Raw genomic sequence first — 20,598 nt, forward strand, 5'->3', positions numbered from 1 at the left:
GAAAATGTGGTGGAATGCGCAGGAGGCGGTGGATTATTTTCATTTTCTTTCCTGCCTTGAGGTTTCCTGTCTCTGTCGTATCTTTCTCTCTGTTTCACATTCCCTCGTTCGTGGTTTGATGGTGGCTGACTGCTCTCTGACGACGACGCGGTTGTTGCTGGTGTGGCTATTTTCTCAAACATATTTTGAAACACATTCGTTCGGGTAGCGCTCCGCTACACCGTTCAGTTGGTTGAACCGTCCTAGAGAGAGAGATATGGATGACTCATTCAGCGCAGATTTCTTCGGCGGACGCGTGTGCTTGCGCAGGGGAAGGGCGTGAGGGAAGCAAGGGAACTCCCGAGTGTCTGCGCTACGAAGGCATGCGGACGTACACGCAAATGAAGAGATGTGTCCGGCCGAAATTTTCGAAATCATTGGGGGTCTGAGGACTGAGGAGGATGGGAATTTGTATGTGACATAACGCATCCAACTAATCCACTTAAGGTTACCTCTGTTGAACAGATTTGTCAACAACACTATATAATGTAAATAAATAGGTACATTATTTTGCAGTGTAAGAAATTCATCGTTTGCTTGCTCGGGCCGTCTGTGGCAGCATTAGCTCAGTTTCTATCGAAATCTTCTCGGAAGGGTTTATCGCAAACGAAGTTACTTTGTTTACAGTGGCTTTACCAGCGAAATAGTTTGTCTTCTTTGGAAAAACGTGGTTTATGATTTTGAAACTCAAAACATTCGAAAACAGAACGAACAGCGTTTACTTTGATTGAACGAAGGAACAGAAAAGTATCATTTCGTTGCTTTGCAACGGCTCTTTTTGACATATGAACGATCAATTTCTATCGCTTGTCAAGTCGTCGAGCATGGTTTTCTTAACGGCTTAAGAGCCAAACCAATATTTGACATTGCAATGATTCTGTCAGAGTTGAAACCGATGTTTGTCCGTTGATTTATGCCATGCCGAATATTTGCACAATTGGCAAAGCGTGTACTGATAGCTTTAATCAGCAGTTTAAACAGCAACTTGCTTTAACTCAAGTCATTCTCTTCAACTCAGTGCTTCATTAACATGTTCGTAGTTTTACTTAAATGACAAGCTTTGCTTACTGTTTCGTAAAGACAAGGATGTTTCACATCTAAAATCAAATCAATCGACTTCCGGAGTGGCACTTTGAAGCGTAAATCAAATGCTATTTGAAGACTCCGCCAAATAACTAAATAACAAATTAATGGATCATTATAATAACCAAAATGGCCGCTATGAAATGCATAGATAGCGCCACCGTAGTCTTGTGTGTTTGACAGATCAGCAATGCTGTCACAATGTTAAATGCCATATACAGTGACACCGCTGTTTTGATGCTGTGAGTGCCAAATGAGTGACTTATTATTGCCAAATGAGTGACCTATTTAGACCTGTTTGGAAACTTGTGTAGAATTGATGTTCTTTGATTCAAAACATATCTTTGCAAGCTCTGATAAATGACAAGAAGTCCATTCAAAATCGGCGAACAAGCTAACCCGAATCTCTCCATATGAGGATTACTCCCAAGCTTAGAATTCAACCAAGTCCAGCATGACGGCATTCGTCACTCCGAAACGATGCAGCAAATTCCCGGTTTTCTCGTTTATAGTTGCGCACCGGCTGCCACACGGAGGATTCCCGGAATCCCCGTCCGCTGGATTATGCTGGAACCGAAGAGTCAATTTGTGGCGGCACTACTGGTGAATCACTGCGCTCTTTGCACAAACAGTTCAGTGACTGATGCTCCGGTTCACGGAAAACATCATTAGCCGCGCAGCCAGCAAATGTTTACGATTACTCGAGAGTCGTCTACCAGCAGATCTTCGCCGAAGGCAGTTTATGGACAAGCAGTTTTTGCCGTTGAACGGAGCGAACGCTGTTTGTCGCTGATGACGAAGACAACGATGACCACAGCAAACTTTCAGGTGGTGATGATGTCACTTGCTTGCGGATAGTAAACACTAGTCGGGAATGGACGGTGGGATCGCTGGAACTGCGCGACTAGTTGCGACAGTTCCAGGAATCGGTTATAATTATGCATATATTCAACTGGTAAAACAGGATGTACATCGGGTGGTACGATAAGAATGTCAACAATGATACTGAGCAGGAAGGAAACCGCTGATTTCGTGAAATAAGTTTAGATTCTCCGAACGATACTAGGCCACGGTTGGGAAGATTCTTATCTTGTTGCCTTACTGAAAGCACTTTTATATCAAAACTATGTGAGATGATGCTGATCTCTACTTGATCTGTAGTCTTGTATTAAAAGATGAAGTAGTTTAATTAGTTATTTCAGCATAGCAAGATCATGACAAAGCATTACTGCGTTGAAGTGTCTGAAAAACTTCACAGAACGATTTTCCGTGTACTCGTACACATCAAACCCAAATTGCACATTTTCGGTCAAATTTCACTGAAGCATGCCGCAGGGTTGCTTTGATCGACCTACCAAAAGCCATGATCGTCCAGCAGTCCTTCCGTTCGGAGTAGGCTGGAAAGATGCACGCAGCACAGGTGTTGTTGGTGGAATCGCGAGTTGAGGGGTTCACGCGTAGGCGTTCAAGAGCGCTGTAGTGCGAAACGTGGACGGTGACAGACACTTGTCGTTGGTATTTTGGTTGGGTCGAGACTAATGTCCCGCCGTGCGCGCGCGGAAGCTGCGAGAGACTCTCGGTCGCTGCCGTTTTGGCTCGATCAAGCGACTCGACCAAAGGCAAAGGGATTTACGTCGTGCTCGAACGAGATTCTAATTATAAAATGCAGTATAAATACGTTCCGAAAAGGGGGCCTGACCGGCCAGGGGTGGGCTAGAGGAATCGAGGACGGGAAGGGTTTCGTGCGATGACCAATAGCGAGCGGAATGACAGCTCATTGCGGAGGTATGTGGTCTAGTTTCTGTGTGCCCACCTCTTTGTTGTTACGCTCGACTTGAGAGTCGAAAGGATCAAAAATAGAACAGTCGGAGGTGTGATGTACTGCTGTTCAACCTCGTCCATGGTGCGTGGCGAAGCGCGTTGATTGCGGAGGACTTTGGTACTTACCGAGCTTGGTGGCGGGCATAAGCCGTAGTCCTAGGCAGGTCGATTCGCGCTTTATTCTCATCTTGGTTGTGGACGTTGTCACAGCTCCGGGTGTCACCGCCGACGGTGATTTGACGGTGCTGCTGCTAGTGGAGCTCGAAGCGACTGCCCGTGACGATGACTGATTGGAGATAATTTTGACAGGTGACAGTGCTTGCACCTCTGACAGCTACGTGTTTGTTGTCACTTGCCCTCTCTGCGTAGTAGGCTTTGACGGATGATGGAAGCGAAAAACTATTTTGCGCGCGAGATTGTTGTCCGTGTTGATATACACCCCTGCTTTATTTAGCAGTGATCTCACCGGTGATCGGGCCGTAATGAAATCTTCGTGTTATACCCTTCTCTCTTATTCGATAACTTGTTTTTCTCAATCGCTGTTTTCTTCGCTCTTGGCAGTTGTAATTAAAATATTGTAATGCACACGAATCGGGTTAATACACATGAATCACTTGTACTTGCTCGACATTATGCAAGAGATTTACTACACAACGGTCGGGTGATTAAGTATAATTTATTTTCTTTGAGTTTACCTTCTTGTGAACACTCCACACTTGATACTCTCTCACTCGCACTGTGCAGTATCAAAGCTGAAGCCCAATTTATTCGCACTTGTTACACTCAATATTGACTCGACTCGTATCTTTGCACAGACTTTTACGTTGAATTCGTTAAAAAACGGCACTTCATTTGTGTGTGTAAAAGTGTTGGTCACCGAAGTAAAAGCACTTGATTTCACTTTGTATCACTTGTTTCTGGTTTTGTTATTTCTGTTACTGCTAAATCCTTGTGTTGTCAGAGTAATCCGCGTCATTGGGGTCTAGAATCGCGCGTTTGATGTGACACTTGTAGATGATCGTACTGTCAAGCGAGGATCATCGATCAAAGGAACCGGATGCGAGAATTTTACGCGCGAACTGGCCGTGATAAGTCGTACAACTGACGAGATCGACGGCGAACGCTGGTTTCTAATAAGGATTCACTTGCAATTTGACAGGAATGGTGTTCCTGAAGGAGCGCGAAAAGATGTAAACCTTCGGTTCTTCGTACCAGTGAACGGAATTACACGCGCGTGCTGCTCAACCGACCACAGAAATACGAATGATGACTGATGACGGCCGACTGCGGGGTCGGGTTGCTCACCACAGTAACCACATTCCTTCCTAGTAGTGCTGCACCAACACAGCGTGACACGATGGCACCAACACAACCCTGCGGTGACGTCACGCGGAAATGAGTCGTCTCGGTGCGAGACAGTTGCACGTGTCCAGATTTCACGAGTATGTGAGATGCGTTTTTTCGCACAGGGTGAGTTTTTGCTCTCAGTTGTGTAATTTCAAATCTGGAAGATATGTGATTATTTTGGACTTGAGTGTAAATATGGTTGTCCGCTACTTGAAGCATGAACCACTTGAAACAACTAATGACACCCTGTAGGTGAATAATTTGTTCAATACTTGAACGACAGAATGGGCTCGATATATCGTGCGTTCAACTAGTGACAACACTTTTTTATTTGACAGTTGACAGTTATTGACAGAGTTTGACAGGTTGACTGGTCACTTACCTGCCTTTAAGAGAGTTTTCATCTTCACGTAACATAAAAGCATGCCAATTAAAACCAATCTCGATGTTCTGTTTGCAACGCATTTTCCCTACGCTAAGTTGTGCCTCATCTCTAATCAAATGTTGACGCACACACACCACTTCCAAATCTTCATAGCCTAGAAACCAGCTGGCGAGCCGTGGCGCATGGTTGATGCTCTCATGGGTTGTCTCGATTAAGATGCTCCATTTATGAAAAATCGTTCATTTTTTCACAAAACAGCAGATATTTTGGATAATTTTCACATAATTTATGACGTTAATATCGTCCGAAATATCACCTAAACATATCACTCGACCGGACTACCTAATCATGCAATCAAACCCTGCTCCATGGGGAGCAAGAGCGCGCGTATCATCGTTCAACGGTTCGCCACTCACACAACCATCCGACTTGACCAAAGAAGCCAATCCGTCCGTGCAACAACCAGACCTATATCACCATATTGATGTGTTTACACAGGGCACCAGTTGTTGATGTTGTGTTTACGTTTCTGCTTCGTCGTTGATGTCTTGCTTACTTACTCGTACACATACACACCCCGCGCTGGCGCTTCTTCTATACTCCATCGGCTGCTGCTGCTGGCTATATGAAAAAGTATGACTCATCCGAATGATTATATTTCTCCGCTCGCCTCGCCTTGCAACCGCGCGCTCCATCCACTTGACGACCTTCTGCTGCTACGTTTCTCGCTTACTGTGATGTATCATGTACGCTTTTCGCTCGATGGTTGATATTGGATTTGTCGTGGTAATTGTAGGGTTCCGCATCGCTCTGTCACTCGTTACCATAATTGATATGGTAACGTTTGCTCAGAATGATTTGTGATAAACTGACAGCAAACTAATCCGTCACATTGCGTATTTGAAATAATAGAATGCCACATATTAATCGAATGGACGAAAATAGAAGCCCACCCCTTAAAATCGCTGGCACTGTTTGCACCGAACTTCTTCGCCACGATATGTGCGTGATTGTGTTGGTGGATATGTTGCTGATAGTACGGTCGGGCTTAGTTTGCTGCCAGACTGATGTGCATGAATTTCGTCGTTTCGTCTGCATACTGGGTCCCTGATATGCAATGACTCGGAGTACGCTGGCGCGCATACACAGTTCCCGAAAGTGTTGGCCGCCGTTGCCGTTATGGAGTTGTAGATTTTCTCGCCTCTTTCTCCGTTGCACCCAGGATTGGTCCGACGTGTCGTGATATTTCACCAAACACGGACGGTTCGTCTAGTCGGACTGTTTAAAGTTTGAGCCTTCTTCCTCTTGATCTTGTTGGCACCCTGTATTTGTTGTGACGATCTTCTCCTTGCATGCATGCACCATTCGGATGGAATATTACCACACAGTCGGCAGCACCAGTAAGCTAGCGTGGACATTGCTGCGACGTGTTGGGTACGATAATTAGAAGCGCTGCAAGCAAACAAGCCTAGACTGGCGGGCGATGCACGTAAATTTGGAGCGAAGAAATGCTAAACGTATAGCACCGTATAGCAGGCGTTGATTTACTTTTCCGAGCAAAGTAGGCGTATTGATGCGAGAGTAGGCCTAATTGTCAAAAGTTTTCCGCCTACTTCTTCAGGTGGTAATCCAGGTCGCATTTATGACCGACCGCATGAATCATCGTCGTTCTCGATGGATGGTTAGGTAGTTGTCGTGTCCTTTCAAGGCCTTTTGCGTGGTTTGAACAGATGTCAGTTGCCTTTTCGCAGGTAACAAACATCATCAATGTGGTTGGAGACTGTATTTCGGCCATGTATTTCGGCTCAAAAAGAGATCTGGAGCATTTTGGAAATGATTTTATAAGTAGCTTCCCAAAAGAATTGGCTTAAGGATAACAGTAAGATTCTACGAAACATAAATTCCTGGAGAATCCTGTTGGAATTCTTTCAGAATCCTGTTGAGATTCTGGCAGAATCCTGTTGGGATTCTTGCAAAATTTTGTTGGGATTCTTGCAGAATCCTGTTGGGATTCTTGCAAAATTTTGTTGGGATTCTTGCAGAATCCTGTGGGGACTCTTGCAGAATCCTGTGACGATTCTTGTACGATTCTGTGGGGATTCTTGCAGTGTTTTGTGGAGATTTTTGCAGAATCCTGTGGGGATTCTTGCAGCATCCTGTGGGGAATATTGCAGAATCCTGTGGGGATTCCTGCTGAATCCTTTGGCGATTCTTGCAAAACATTTTGTAGAATATGCTTGTAGAATCTGTGGATTGTTGTGGAATCCTGTGTGGATTCCTGCAGAATAATGTGAAAATTCCTGTACAACACCCTGAGGTCATTCTTGAAAAATCCTGTGGCCCTTTTTGTAGCATCTTGTGGAAATTCTTGCAGAATCCGGTTGGGATTCTTGAAGAATCAGGTGGGGATGCTTGCAGAATCCGATGGGAATTCTTGCAGAATTCGGTGGGAATTCTGGTAGAATCTTGAGGGGGTTTTGCAGCATCCTGAGGAAATTCTTGCAGAATCCTATGGAGATTCTTGCAGACTCCTGAGAGGATTCTTGCAAAGTCCTGAAATGATTCAAACAGAATGCTGAGAGGATTCTTGTAGAACCCTGAGAGGATTCTTGTAGAATCCTGAGAGGATTGTAGCAGAATCCTGAGAGGATTCTAGCAGAATCCTGAGAGGATTCTAGCAGAATCCTTAGAGGATTGTAGCAGATTCCTGAGAGGATTCTAGCAGAATCCTGAGAGGATTCTAGCAGAATCCTGAGAGGATTCTAGCAGAATCCTGAGAGGATTCTAGCAGAATCATGAGAGGATTCTTGGAGAAAATTTGTTGTAAAAGCAATAGATGTTAAAGACGCATAATAAGCAATTATTTGGGGAATTCAAAATTAATCGGAAACAAAATGGCAGAGAAAATCAAGGATACATTTTCCATCAACAGTATTAATTGTTACGAAATCCCACGAAATCTCAGTGATGACCATGTCAGCTTGCAATATCGAATAATTCCGAACAATCATTTCCGCCCGTACGGAGTGATAATTGCTCTCGTGTGCCGCGCGAGGATAGCGCTGAGGCCGCAGTTATTGCAACTGTAATCATGAATATCACCTTTCTTTACAGGTGTGCGGAAGGCAGATAGTGAGACAACGTCATCGTCGTATAATAATGAGATAGCTAAATCCCGACTCTCGATTCAAGTGTTGCGATATTAGAAAATTGTTCTTTGAACAACAAACGGCCCAGAAAGCCGAGGCGGTAAACGCTCAGCTATTCTGCAAGACCATTCTGAGGGTGGTGGGTTCGAATCCCGGTCCGGTCAAGATTTTTTTACTAACGCTAAGGAGCAGCTTCGGTTCCAGAAGGGGCGTAATTCCAGTGTCAAATGAAAGAAACAACGAACGGCTACGAGTGGTACGTACACAAGAGTTGGACCCGTTGTATACCGTTCGATAACATTCAACTTGATAACGTTTGATTGCGGGTCCTACGTCATGGAAAAACTTGGACATTAGAGATAGTGGTGTTTCTAGTCCTGTACCTATATGGGAATCAATTTCGCAAAGTCGGGTATTTTTAACACTTGTGGTGGCTGGCAGCACGCTTGCTAATGGCGATGATGAGTAAGCCAATAATGATTGGGCGTATTCGGTTAGGTACAATTATCAGCGGGTTTTCGTGGTTGATAAAGCTCGGAGAGAGACAGACAGGCAGAGGATTTTCAGTTGTTCACAACCTGATTCACTACAGTAGTTGAAGATGCTAAATTAACTATAGTAAAGGTAATTGCTGTTATACATATAGTGGAAATATCATCGAAAGGTTTTTAATTTTTGGTTGACATTTGGTAGGTGTTCAGACAAATTGGACCAAGTGTTTTTTGTTGGTTTTAGGAAATCGTACGCTAAACATTAAAACTGATCAAATATTTGCAAAATTTACTGTAATATTGCAAATTATTTATTTGGTGTAACATCTGTATCAAAATAGCATCGACAAAATTGAAACAAATGGGGTCCTTAGCATTTCTTTACAAGGCCAAAAAATCACCTAGTCCAGTCTGTCTGAACATTTAAAAATGAATTTAGTGCAGTTTCAAGGTAAATTACACTGCGGAACATGTTTTTGTCTAAAGCACCAAAATATCGCTAATTATATAATTTATGTTACTGAATCTACTGCAGTTTTCAAAACGATCATACATAGCACGTCTAGTTTTTGAGACATTGTCCTTTGAAAATGCATTTTTTGCAATTTCTCATCGTAGTAGGCTGTTTTTCATCACGCCAATCTGTCATGAAACGGCCTACTTTCCTGCACTGAATTATGCATTGCGGTAATAGTCATTAAGCAACTGGAACTAGTGCTGTAATGATTAATTACGCAACGCATTCTCATTAAGCAACTGTTTTGAGTTACGTAATAAATCATTACATAACATTTTTAAGAAATTGTAAACACCATTATTAATGCATTTCGATATGGCTTCTTGTACCCCAAAGTAGTATTCTACGAAATTGCAAAAAAAATTGTAAGCAACTCATTGCAGAACTCGATTTTTACAGCACTCGTCGTAATTATACAACTCGGCAAGCCTCGTAGAAGAAATGTGGGACTCGTTCTGTAAAAATCACCATTCTGCAACTTTTTGCGTAAACTACTATCAAACGATTTAAGCCAACTTGCAGTTTACCAACTTGTAATTGCCCAATTTACCATAGAATTTAATCTTTATGTGTTAAAGAATACTTATCAACAACGTAATACTATCAAAACCCAAAAATGTTTTTTGATGCTTTAGAAAAGTATTGTATCTTGCCATAAAAAGCGACGAGTTTTTTTATGGAGACTACAATGTTGGAAATAATCGATTTGATGGATATTTTATTTTTTTATTTTGTTTTGGTTCGTCTGTAGGAATTCTCAGAGAAACTTCTGAGGAATTCCTGGATGAACCCTTGAGGAGCTCCGAAGGAGTTCCTGGATGAATTGCTGGAGGAACCATGAAGAAAATTTGAGGAAAGAACTGGTGGAGCTCCGAAGGACTTCCCGGAGGAACTCAGTATAAGATGTAGCCGTAGGTCGAACTACTTATTCAATGTATTACTCTTTTGAATTACATATGAAAGTCATGTTCAGTTTTCAGTTGCGTCAACTTCAACACTCTGAAGAAATTCCTGGAGGATAACTAGAAAAACGTGGAAGAACTCGTGAGGATTCAGTGGATTAACTTCAGAGCGATTACTAGAAGAACTCGGAAGAATTCCTGGAGGAATTTCTAGAGTAACTCCGAAGGAATTCCTGGAGAAATTTCGAAAGAATTCCACTCTTTTACTACATAAGGGCCTAACTGACATGAGCGATTTCTCTTCATCGATCGTTTCTTTCGCTAATATTTCGCGAAATTATATAAATCTGTAATAACTCTTGTTAATGAAGCAAGATATAGTGATTCTTTATCCTACAGCATATAAATATGTTACGAAAAGAGGATCAGTTTTCTGCAACAACGCAAAGAGAGCAACAATGAAGAGAAATTCATGAATGCAGGTAATCTCTTATGAAAAAAATCAATGCTGAATTACTGGAGAAATTCCGAAGTACATCCTGGAAAAAACGTTGAACAAATTATTGGAGGAATGCCCAGAATAACTCTGAAGAAATTCCAGCAGGAACTCTGGAGAATCTCCCGGAAGAAGTCTGAAGGAAAACCGGAGAAATTGCTTGAGAATCTCTGAAAAATCTTGAAGGAATGCCTGGAGCAACTCTGAAGGAATTCCCGGAGGAACTCAGAAGAAATTTTTGGAGGAACTCATAAGAAATTTCTGGAGCAACTCCGGAAGAATTGCTGGAGGGACTGCAGATAAGACTGTATGAAAAACAATGCTGAATTCCTGGAGAAACTCCGAAGCACATCCTGGAAAAAAGTTGAACATATTATTGAAGGAATGCCTAGAGTAACTCTGAAGGAATTCCAGCAGGAACTCTGGAAGAATTCCCGGCGGAGCTCTAGAGGATTTCCTGGAGGAAGTCTGAAAGAACTCCGGAGAAATTGCTGGAGAAAGTTTGAAAAAATCTTGAAGGAATGCCGGGAGCAATTCTGAAAGAATTTCCGGAGGAACTCTGAAGGAATTTTTGGATGAACTCATAAGAAGTTCCTGGAGGAATTCCGGAAGAATTGCTGGAAGAACTGCGGAGGAATTCATGGGGAATATCCGAAAAAAAAAAATCCTGGAGTACCTCTGGAGAAATTCCTGAAAGAACTACGGAAAAAATCCAAAAGGAACTATGAAGGAGATGCAAAGGAATTCCCGGTAAAGCTCTTCGGGGGAAATGTTGAAAAAAAATCCGAAAAATTACTGGAGGAACTTTAGAGGAATTTCTGAAGGAACTCAGAAGCAATTCCTGCAGGAACTCCAGACGCATTCCTGGAGGAACTTCGGGATAATTGCTCCGAAGAAATTCCTGGAGAAACTGTGGAGGAATTTCGAAAGAATTTCCGATGGATCTCCGGAAGAGTTCTCCAGCAATTACTGGATTAAATCCAGAGGAATTTCTGAAAGAATTCGCGGTGCAATTCCACAGAAAGTTGCGAGGAATTGCTGGAATCCCGGAAGAATTTCCGGAAGAAATTATAATAATATATTCCTGAAAGGACATCCGAAGGAATCACACGAAGAACTCTTAAGGAATTCCCGGCAGGCATTGCATTTCATCTCATCATTTGATCATCTGAGAAAGATACGGATCGAATAACAAGATATCATGTTAGAGCTCTTTGATCGATCATTTGATGGTTCATTTGATGCTAGATAAAATCTTTCAACTCAGCAGTCCACGCACAAGAAATTGTAATGATAAACAGTCGAAATCGGTGACAGCGTGCGATGGCAATTTCATAGCGCTTTTCGTTTAAAACAGTCAATGGACCGATGCACGAGTTCACTAATTTTACATTTGAGCGGTGCCGAATTCACTAGTTTCCATGGTCACCTAGATAACACGGCACCGCTAAAACGTCAAATAGTGAACCCGTGTATAGGTCCATTGAAAGTGAATCAATTGTAGAAAGTAAATGATGCTTATTTCATGACATCAAATAATCCATGTTTTTAACTTGAAGGTTTTCAAACTACCGAGAGTTGCCATTGGTGTCCGAATTCAATGTGCCCTGAATCATCTAGAATTTAATACGTAATTCCATCGACAATTAGCAGATTCACAATTAACCGGATTGTCTCTTAAGGATCTCCTACAAAATATGCGTTAAGCAAGACCCTTGTTTTTTCGGAAAGTTTTGTGCGTGGGATTTCAGTTGGGTTCAATAAAATAATCTGTGCAAAAACGATATGTTCAATACTTAATTTTAAGTATACAAAACATCTTACAATAAAAAATCAAAGGTTATCCTACGTACTTCGCTATGTATTTGGATGGAATTTTTTTTTTAAATGTCCACGAATTTTGTCCAAAAAATCCAATGAATAGAATACTCTTAGAACCACTCAAGATACAAACAAAAGATCAGCTCAATCAGCTAACTAGAAAACCGCAGAAAATGTCAAAATGGATGAAATCTTACATATTATCATGTCAATGATATCACAAGAACTTTGTCATAGATCTGGACACGTCAAACTATGTATCCACCAAATGCTCACAATAAATATGCACAAGTAGGTATGCTTGAAAGAGACGGGGTTGGTGGTCTGATGGCTACCGCTTCTGCTTCATATGCAGAAGGTCATGGGTTCAATCCCAGGCCCGTCCCTTTCCTCGTACTTTGTAGTTGTATATCTCTCACTTGCTTCTATCTTCCTTTCTAAATATATCACACTCACACTATTCGTTCATAGCAAACGCTAGAACCAGAGACGGACAAGAAACCGTTTCCCTAACGCTTCCTACTTCCACGCGCACGCCTTTCTTACGCCTGATACATAGGCAGTCTGCTAACCACAAAAGCAAACCTCTCTGCCATGCCTTTCCCCCAATCCATACACTCCCGCATGAACTGACGTGGATGCAGTGGAATATACGGTCTACGTGGGAGCATTGGCGTAGCTAGGATTTTTTTCTGGAGGGGGCCTAGGGGGGGCCTAGAAAATACTAGTTTCACAGAAGTAATGTCGGTCACAATAATCACGATTTTCCCAAATTTCGTAGTTTTACCAGAATTGTATTGATTTTATTTGTTTATTATTTTGTCTCATTTCACGGCACATCAGAGATATTTGTAAATTTCAATCTTCGCTACTGGATTCTTTTTGAATCCAGTCCAAAATTCTTCAAGAATTCTAGCATAAAAAACTTACAACGAATGTCCTTTGTGGTACTTCCACGAACTATTCAGGTATTCAACCATGTGCTTTGAAGAGATTCCTTCTTGGAGAAGAAATTCCTTCCTCAATTATTTCCGTACTTTTTAGTGCTTTCTCCAAGAATTCCTTTACCGGTTCCCACTGAACTCATCCTGGGATTCTCACGAAAAATCATTCCTAGACTAATTGATCACCAGAAAATTTCTCTACCAAATAGCTAAAAATTAAAAAAACAATTGAAGAATTTCTGCAGAGAATGCATTAATAATTCTTTTGATAATTTTTTCTGGAAGGCCCTCTACACACTAATTACATATACATTCCAATTGTTAGTTAAAAGTATCTTCCAGTTGTCCATTAAAAATTTGATTAGGTTGTTCAGGAACAACTGAGAATTTCATCAAAAAATAGTACACAAAATTCTATGACTCTCACTAAAAATGTCTTCAAGATCAACAAGCAAGGATTTATTCCACGAATTCTTCAGATAGTTCATCAACAGTTCTTCCCACTTTGCTTTCGAAGTTCTTCCTAAATGTCTCTGCAGGATTGTTAAAAAAAACCGCAGTAAATCAATCAAATGATTATTCCAGGTGCTGCTCTAAGAATTCCTCGTAATATTCCACAAGAATTTCATGAGCAATTGTAAAACAATACAATTGAGAAAATTTTATTCATGATTTTTCAGAGAAATTCTCCGCATTTGTATCTGCATTATTTTCACAGATATTTTTTTGGATTCCCTAAGATTCTTCCGAAAAATTCACCAGAGATTCATCTGAATATTTTCCAGAGATTTTTTTTGTTTAATCCGCACTAACGATGCTTTTCGGAATTTTTGAAGAAATTTTTCATCAGATTTACTAATATTTTGCAATTTATTCTTGAACTTTTTGAAAATTTCTCTAGAAATTCCATAAAATATTCTTCCAGGGTCTAGAATTAACTATATTTTTTTGGTAATGGTAATCTCAGGATTTTTCCATGAATAAAATTAAAAAAAGAATATCCATTTTCAATTTTTTGATTCAAAAACTACTCCGGGAATATCACAATATTTTTAGGGATTGCTCTACATATTCCCCTACAAATCACTCCATATCAGATATCTAGAGAAACACAAACAAAAAAAAGGTTTGAAAGTACTTTGTTGGTCATCTTTTGAATAAACATTATTCGGAAAAAATACAGAATTCCTGTCGTAAAATTCAAGAATTGGCAATGTACCTCATGTTCCTTGTAGGATTTACTACAAAAAATCTTGTTTTTTTTCCTCGTCTCTTATAAAATAAAATTTTACTAAAAGCATTTGTTACTTAAATCTTAGATAAAATTTTGTATCAACTCCGAAGTTTTATGACACTATGATGAACATATTGATGTAGAATTTTTCCTACGTTCAGAATTTCAAAACAAACTTTTTTGAAGGGTCTATTATTCTGTAATACTGTAAGAGTTTAACGCGAAAACATTGCCAGTATGTTTTTAGATCATAACCGTACGTATACAAATTCAAAACCCCTATAATTCTCCATTTCTTAAATTCTCTAAAATATCGCATTTTTTTGGAGTAGGTATGGAGAGATTTTTGTACGAAGTTCCTCAAAGCGTCATGCGAAGGAAGGAGAAACAAAAGCAGGTTGAGAGGTTGAAGCAGGTAGAGCAATAGATGGTTAATGGTAAAATGAAAGTCAAGTGATTATTTAGCTTATTTCTAGAGGTTAATTACAGGATAGTTAAAACCTCTCTAATTAATTGACAAATAAAATAAATTTCTCAAGAAGTTGCATCAGAATCTTGTTTAGAAATTATTCTGAAAAATATCCTTCCTTGACCTCCGGTTTTCTACAATTCTGCCAGCGAGCCTATAGAAAGTCCGCCCTAGTGGATTCTGCTAATAATTGATAACATTATTTCCAAAGAAGTGTTTTAAGGATCAATGCAAATTTCTTTACTCTTCTACTTCTCAGTTATTTTTCTACATATTTCTCTACAGATTCCTGAACCGCTATGCCAATTTCAGATGCAAAACTTTTTCTGGGGTTTTTAACAAATTTCCTCTGAAGAATTCGCAGGCAAGCGACATCTAAAAACCTTTTTTTTCAATTCTAGAATAATCCGGGGATTTGAAGAGAAATTTCTCGAAAAAAAAACATAGAAGAATGTTTGACGCATTTTTTAATGTATTTTGGAAATATTTGTTCAGGACTTTTATGAGCTTTGCGGAAGAATTTGTAATAAAATGTATGGAAAAAAATATTTAAAGGGATTCGCAAAAGAATTTCTAGTAGAACAACCAGCAAAATATCTCAGTATTAGATTTGACAGAATCAACTTTTTGAGGAATTGCGAGAAAAAACTGAACTTGTGAAATATTTAGTAACATGTTTTAGGTAAATCCGGGAACATATTCCGAAATCAATTTGCTTATGAAAAATAGACAAACAACCCGAGGAGGAAAGAATAACTCATGTATTGTTCAGTTTTCAATACCTCGTTTTGGTATTATAAAGGTATTTAAAAAAATGTTTCAAACAATTAAAAATACTTCATTTTGGTATTCGAAAGGTATTGAAGACTGCTGGAGGTGAACAATTATTGAAAAAAAAAAAATCACTTTTATATGAAAATACATCATTTAGGTATTACAATACCTGATCTAATTATCAGCTTGGCATTTGTAGAATATGCAGAAGGTATTATTTGAGGTATTTTACCTCTTATGCAGGGCTCATTCAAACCTCATTCAGGTTGTAAGTATTGCAAATTATCTGGTATGGAATACCTCAATTTGGTATTCAGTAGTTATTTTCTTCTGCTCGGTAAGGAATGAACGTGAACAAGGAGGAATTCACTATGAAAGCCACCCTTCAATATTCCTTGAGGGATTTGATTATACTAAAATTCTGTAAAGAATATCGAAGTTATTTAAAAAATTCTACAAATCTAAGAACTACCGAAAAGCTAAATTACATATAATTTGCAATTGGATTAGATGGACAAATTGATGTGAAGATTTGCGAAAAAGTTACACGTCTTCTGAGTGAGAATCGAACTCACGACTCCCCGATCTCTAGTTGGGGCGCGTTACCACTACGCCATGAGAGGACTCATGAACGCAGAAGTTAACCTGAATTCTATTTCAGCTCAATAATCACGTGGTTCTTTTTCGCAAAGTGCACCTCTTTCGGAAGAATTAGATGCCCATCCAAACACAACGCTTTCTATATATATATCCAATGCCTAGCCCGAGAGCGCATTGTTTTTTAGGTATAGGAATAGCACACTACACTAGCACACTACATTGGTTGTTGCGCGATTCACCGAAGTCAGAACCACCACGCTGCTGCTATGTGAGACAAGCGAGGTTTCCTCCTTTCAGTTGTTCAACATAAGAAAACGTAACTACTGAAGAGATTTTTGTCAATAACTATGACTCTTGTTATTGACAAAAATCTCTTCAGTAGATATATTGATTCAGAAGATTCTGCTACGTGTTAATTTGTTGTGTTTTTTTTTATTATCATCAAAAATTCTGGGGGGGGGGGGGCTGTATGATTCTGGAGGGGGCCAGGCCCCCCTGGCCCCCCCTGTTCCTACGCCAATGCGTGGGAGTCAGTTCAATGCATCATCAATTCCTCCCCCTTCCCCTCATTGGTCAGCATTCTGACGTGGCAGGTGCCATTGTTGCCTACACTGAACAAAAGCTCCTGCCTTAAATTGAATGATTTGTAATTCACATGGCTGCAAATCTTCATATTCCTCTTTTCGAATGACTATTAAACAATATGATGCATCCGCAGACTGTTGAACAAAAATCATCCATTTTTATGATGACTTTCAGTATATATCCGTATGACAATGTGTTGATAGTTGAACTTCAACAACACAAATGAATAACATGCAATTTATGATGGATTTTCATTTCTGTCACATCCCAAATCAAAAATCATTCAATTATAGTTTAAAACTTCATTTGGAAAGCAAATGATCCTAGAATTGAAATCATCCTTGTCAATCAAAACAAAAACATTGCGGCAGCAGCGGGACTTGGCATTTCTTCGCGGGTTTCGCAGGTAATTGTCCCTATTTATTAAAGTATTATAAAGTATATTCACTTTCAATCTGTTTATTATTAGGTGACCAAGAACAACTCATCGCCTACATATATCCAGCGACTTTGGTGTGGGTAATGCGGACACTTAATGATTCAAGCAGATTTATTACAGGCAGCTCATTAGTGTGTTGATTGTAAACAAGCGTAATCCATCCGTCCTGTTGCACATATTCCCACAGATTTTTATATGTATTGTCATAATAATCAAAATAAAAGATGATTTGTCGATATTATGGGTGATTACGTATTTTCAATTTGATTTCTTTAAAATCTTAAAATAGAAAGTAATGTGGTTTGTTTACATACGTGTATGATAATCATTCAATTTCAGGCATATTTTACTTGAACATAAATCATTTTTAGACTGGATGATTTTCATGCGATGCGATTTGTAAACAAACGATTTTGACAGCGATGAAAATCATCTTGATTATGTCTGAAAATAGGTGTGGGGCTCGGATGAGGCAAAAATCATTCAATTTATGGCGGGAGATTTCGTTCAGTGTAAAAAATAGAAGATCACCAGCACTTATACACTGAGGATGCCTGTTAGTCCCAAGCAGTCATTCGGTTGGTTCCTTGTGTAAGTGCAGCTGATCTGGCGATACTGGAGTGCATCCACGGGCGGCCAATCAAGCTCAAGCTCAAGCTCAAGCTCACAAGTAGGTATGCTTGAAATCCTTTAAACATTTTTTAAACATTGAATCTGCCGAGGATCTCGAAAGCGTTCTCAAGGGCGAATTTCGCCCCAAATCACTAAGCACTCAAATTGCGGACCTTAATTGTTTGTTGATTTACGCATTGCACTGAATTCTTTAAGCATTCCTAGGTAAAAAGACGCATAATGTAGGTACATTAGTTGTGGATCAATCCTCCAAGAATATTCATACGAAAGTATCATCGTTCAAACCGTTTTGTAGTGAACACAGTTTAAGCCTTATTGTTTGACTTATTCAAGCTTCTATTTCACCTTTAATTTTTAAATTTGTCAGTTAATTTATGGATTAGATCCTGAATACCTTCGTACAGTTAAATTTTCTAAGATGATTTAGCAGATTGAAACATTATCTGTAGGGGAAGACGGGGTAAGAGCGCCCGCCGGGGTAAGACGGACCACCTTCAGTTTGGCATGAAAATGGCAATTTTCTTAAAAGTTTTCCAAGCACTTTCTATAAACACAAGATTTTAGACATTCCGGAGTATTTAGTGTGATATTTACATCAAATTTTTCATAACAAATGTCAAAAACAAAGTTTCTACTCGTCGATATTGAATATGATCTAAATTTAACAGATGCTTACTTAAGGATTTCGGAAGGGATTTTTTTGGAAAAACATAACAAATTACCCGTCCACGCTTTACCAGAAATGTGAAATATGCTTCGGTGAAGTGAAATATGAATTTTAAATATTCAGCTTTGAAAATTGCCCAAGCGGGGTAAAACCGACCACTGTTGACGGGGTAAGACCGCCACCCCTAATTTATATCAAATAACTGTGTAAACCATTTTCAAAGTTTTAACTACGTTGTACATTACTGTTCAAGTGAAATGAAATCAATTTTCTGAAAAATACAAGCCAAAGCCGCTTAGTTTTGACAAAATATGGGCGTTGCAAGGTAATAATAACAATACATTTAAGTTTTTTGAAACAATTAACCCTAAAAATGAATCAATATTCACGTTAATCAATGTGGAATTCATAAAACATTTTACTTTTTAGAATCACAGGAACTGATTTAATTTTTCGCAAAATTGTGTACGAAAATCGTGGTGGTCCCTCTTACCCCGTGGGTGGGCGGTTTTACCCCGTCGCTAAAAATAATCGTGATAAGACATCACTTTTTAAAAGCTTCAAGAAATGAATCTTTTCAAGAAATTCAACACCTGCGATGTTTTTTGATCATGCCAAAGGCTTCAAAAAACGACATGCTGCGTCGAAAAAGGATTTTTTGATTCTTGATTTTGACATATGAATTAAATTGCTTAGGCGGGCGGTCTTACCCCGTCTTCCCCTACCCCAAACAACTGTCAAGATCTTCTGAAGCATCATATCGAAAGATGATATCACATCAAAGCGCTCTTGGATTGAGGATAAAATCTCTCCACCATCCCAAGACGATCTAAGTGATCAGATGAGATTGTAATGCCTGATTCCCGGAGAAACTTCTGCATTGACTCTGAAGGAATTGCTGGAGGAACAGCGAAATAATCTTTAGAGAAACTCTGGAGAAATTCGTGAAGGAACTGTGCAGGACATCCCGGAGGAACTTTGAAGGAATTCCTAGAAGATTGCCAAAGAAATTCCTGGAGGAGCTCCATGGGGCAAATTCCGAGGAATCTCTGGTAGTGTTTCTGGACGAAATCCTCGGAGGAATTGCTTTTGGAAATCCCCAGAAGAACTCCTGGAGCAAATCCCCGGAGGAGTTCTTTCCTGCATTACTACAAGAAATCCCCAGAACAACTGGAAATCCTCTGAGGAATTGCTGGAGTAAATCCCCGGAAAAGTTCTTGAGGCATATCCTCGGTCAAATACTTGAAATTCTGGAGGAAATCCCGGAGACTTTCCTCGTGCAAATCCCCAGGTAAATTCGTGAAAAATCCCAGGAGAAAATCTCTGAAAGAATTTCTAGACAAAATTTCCAGAGGCATTTCTGGACAAAATCCGCGGTGGAATTGCTATTGGAAATCTCATGAGAAATTCCCGGCAAAAATCCCTGGAGAACTCCTGGGGGAAAATCTCCGTAGGAATTCTTGGAAAAATCTCCGCAGGAATCCCAGAAGAATTTCTGGAGGAAATCTCCGGAGCAATTTCTTGAAGAAATTCCTGGAAAAAAAATTCTTGGAGGAAATTCCTTGAGGAATTCCTGAAGGACATCTTCGCAGGAATTCCTGGAAAGTAATGAAATCTCCGGAGATTTTTCTGGTGCAAACTCCTGGAGGAAATCTCCGGAAAAAATCTCTAAAATAAAAGAACCCGGAAAAATTTCTGAAGGAAATTCTCGGAGGAATTTTTTAATGTATTTCTGGATGAAATCCCCGAGGTAGTTCGAGAGGGATATCCCCGGATGAATTCTTGAAATGCCTAGGGTAAATCCCCGGAGGAATTTCTGCAGGTAATTCCCGAAAGAATTCCTGAACGAAATCCCCGGAGAAAATCGTGGAACAAATCCTCACAGAAACTCCTGGAGGAAATCCCTGAATAAATTCTCTGAATAAATTCTCTGAATAAATTCCCGAAGAAATTTGTAGAAGAATTCATGATAAAAAAAACCGGAGAAATTGCCATTGGAATGCCTCTATGAAAAAAATCTCCGAAGGAATTCTTGTTGGAAATCCCCGGATAAAATTTTCAGAGGAATTCCTGGAGCAAATCTCCAAAGAAGTTCGTGGGGAATATTCCCAGTGGAATCCTTAAAATCCCCAGACCAATCCCTGGATGAAATTCCTCGAGGAATTTTTGGAGAAAATTTCAGGAGGAATTCCTGAAGGAAAT

The 20,598-nt window shown here is 39.8% G+C and overlaps 1 protein-coding gene across 4 annotated transcripts in view; it reads right to left on the reverse strand.

Annotated features, from left to right (window-relative positions):
- Positions 1–5,260, reverse strand: part of LOC5573328 (dual specificity protein phosphatase 10) — a 33,568-nt gene extending 28,308 nt beyond the window's left edge. Inside the window, exon 1 of one of the 4 annotated variants that reach the window (XM_021837773.1) lies at positions 5,236–5,260. In XM_021837773.1, coding sequence (XP_021693465.1) covers positions 5,236–5,245 — 10 coding nt within the window. In that variant the 5' untranslated portion in view covers positions 5,246–5,260. Of the gene's footprint in view, positions 1–2,477; positions 2,750–3,069; positions 4,249–4,672; positions 4,710–5,235 lie in introns of those variants that run through there. The other 3 variants (XM_021837770.1, XM_001654498.2, XM_021837774.1) reach the window with 3 other exon arrangements.
- Positions 5,261–20,598: the final 15,338 nt, after the last annotated feature.

This window comes from Aedes aegypti, chromosome 1 (genome assembly GCF_002204515.2).
Source record: "Aedes aegypti strain LVP_AGWG chromosome 1, AaegL5.0 Primary Assembly, whole genome shotgun sequence".
In the NCBI taxonomy this organism is placed as follows: Eukaryota; Metazoa; Arthropoda; class Insecta; order Diptera; family Culicidae; genus Aedes; species Aedes aegypti.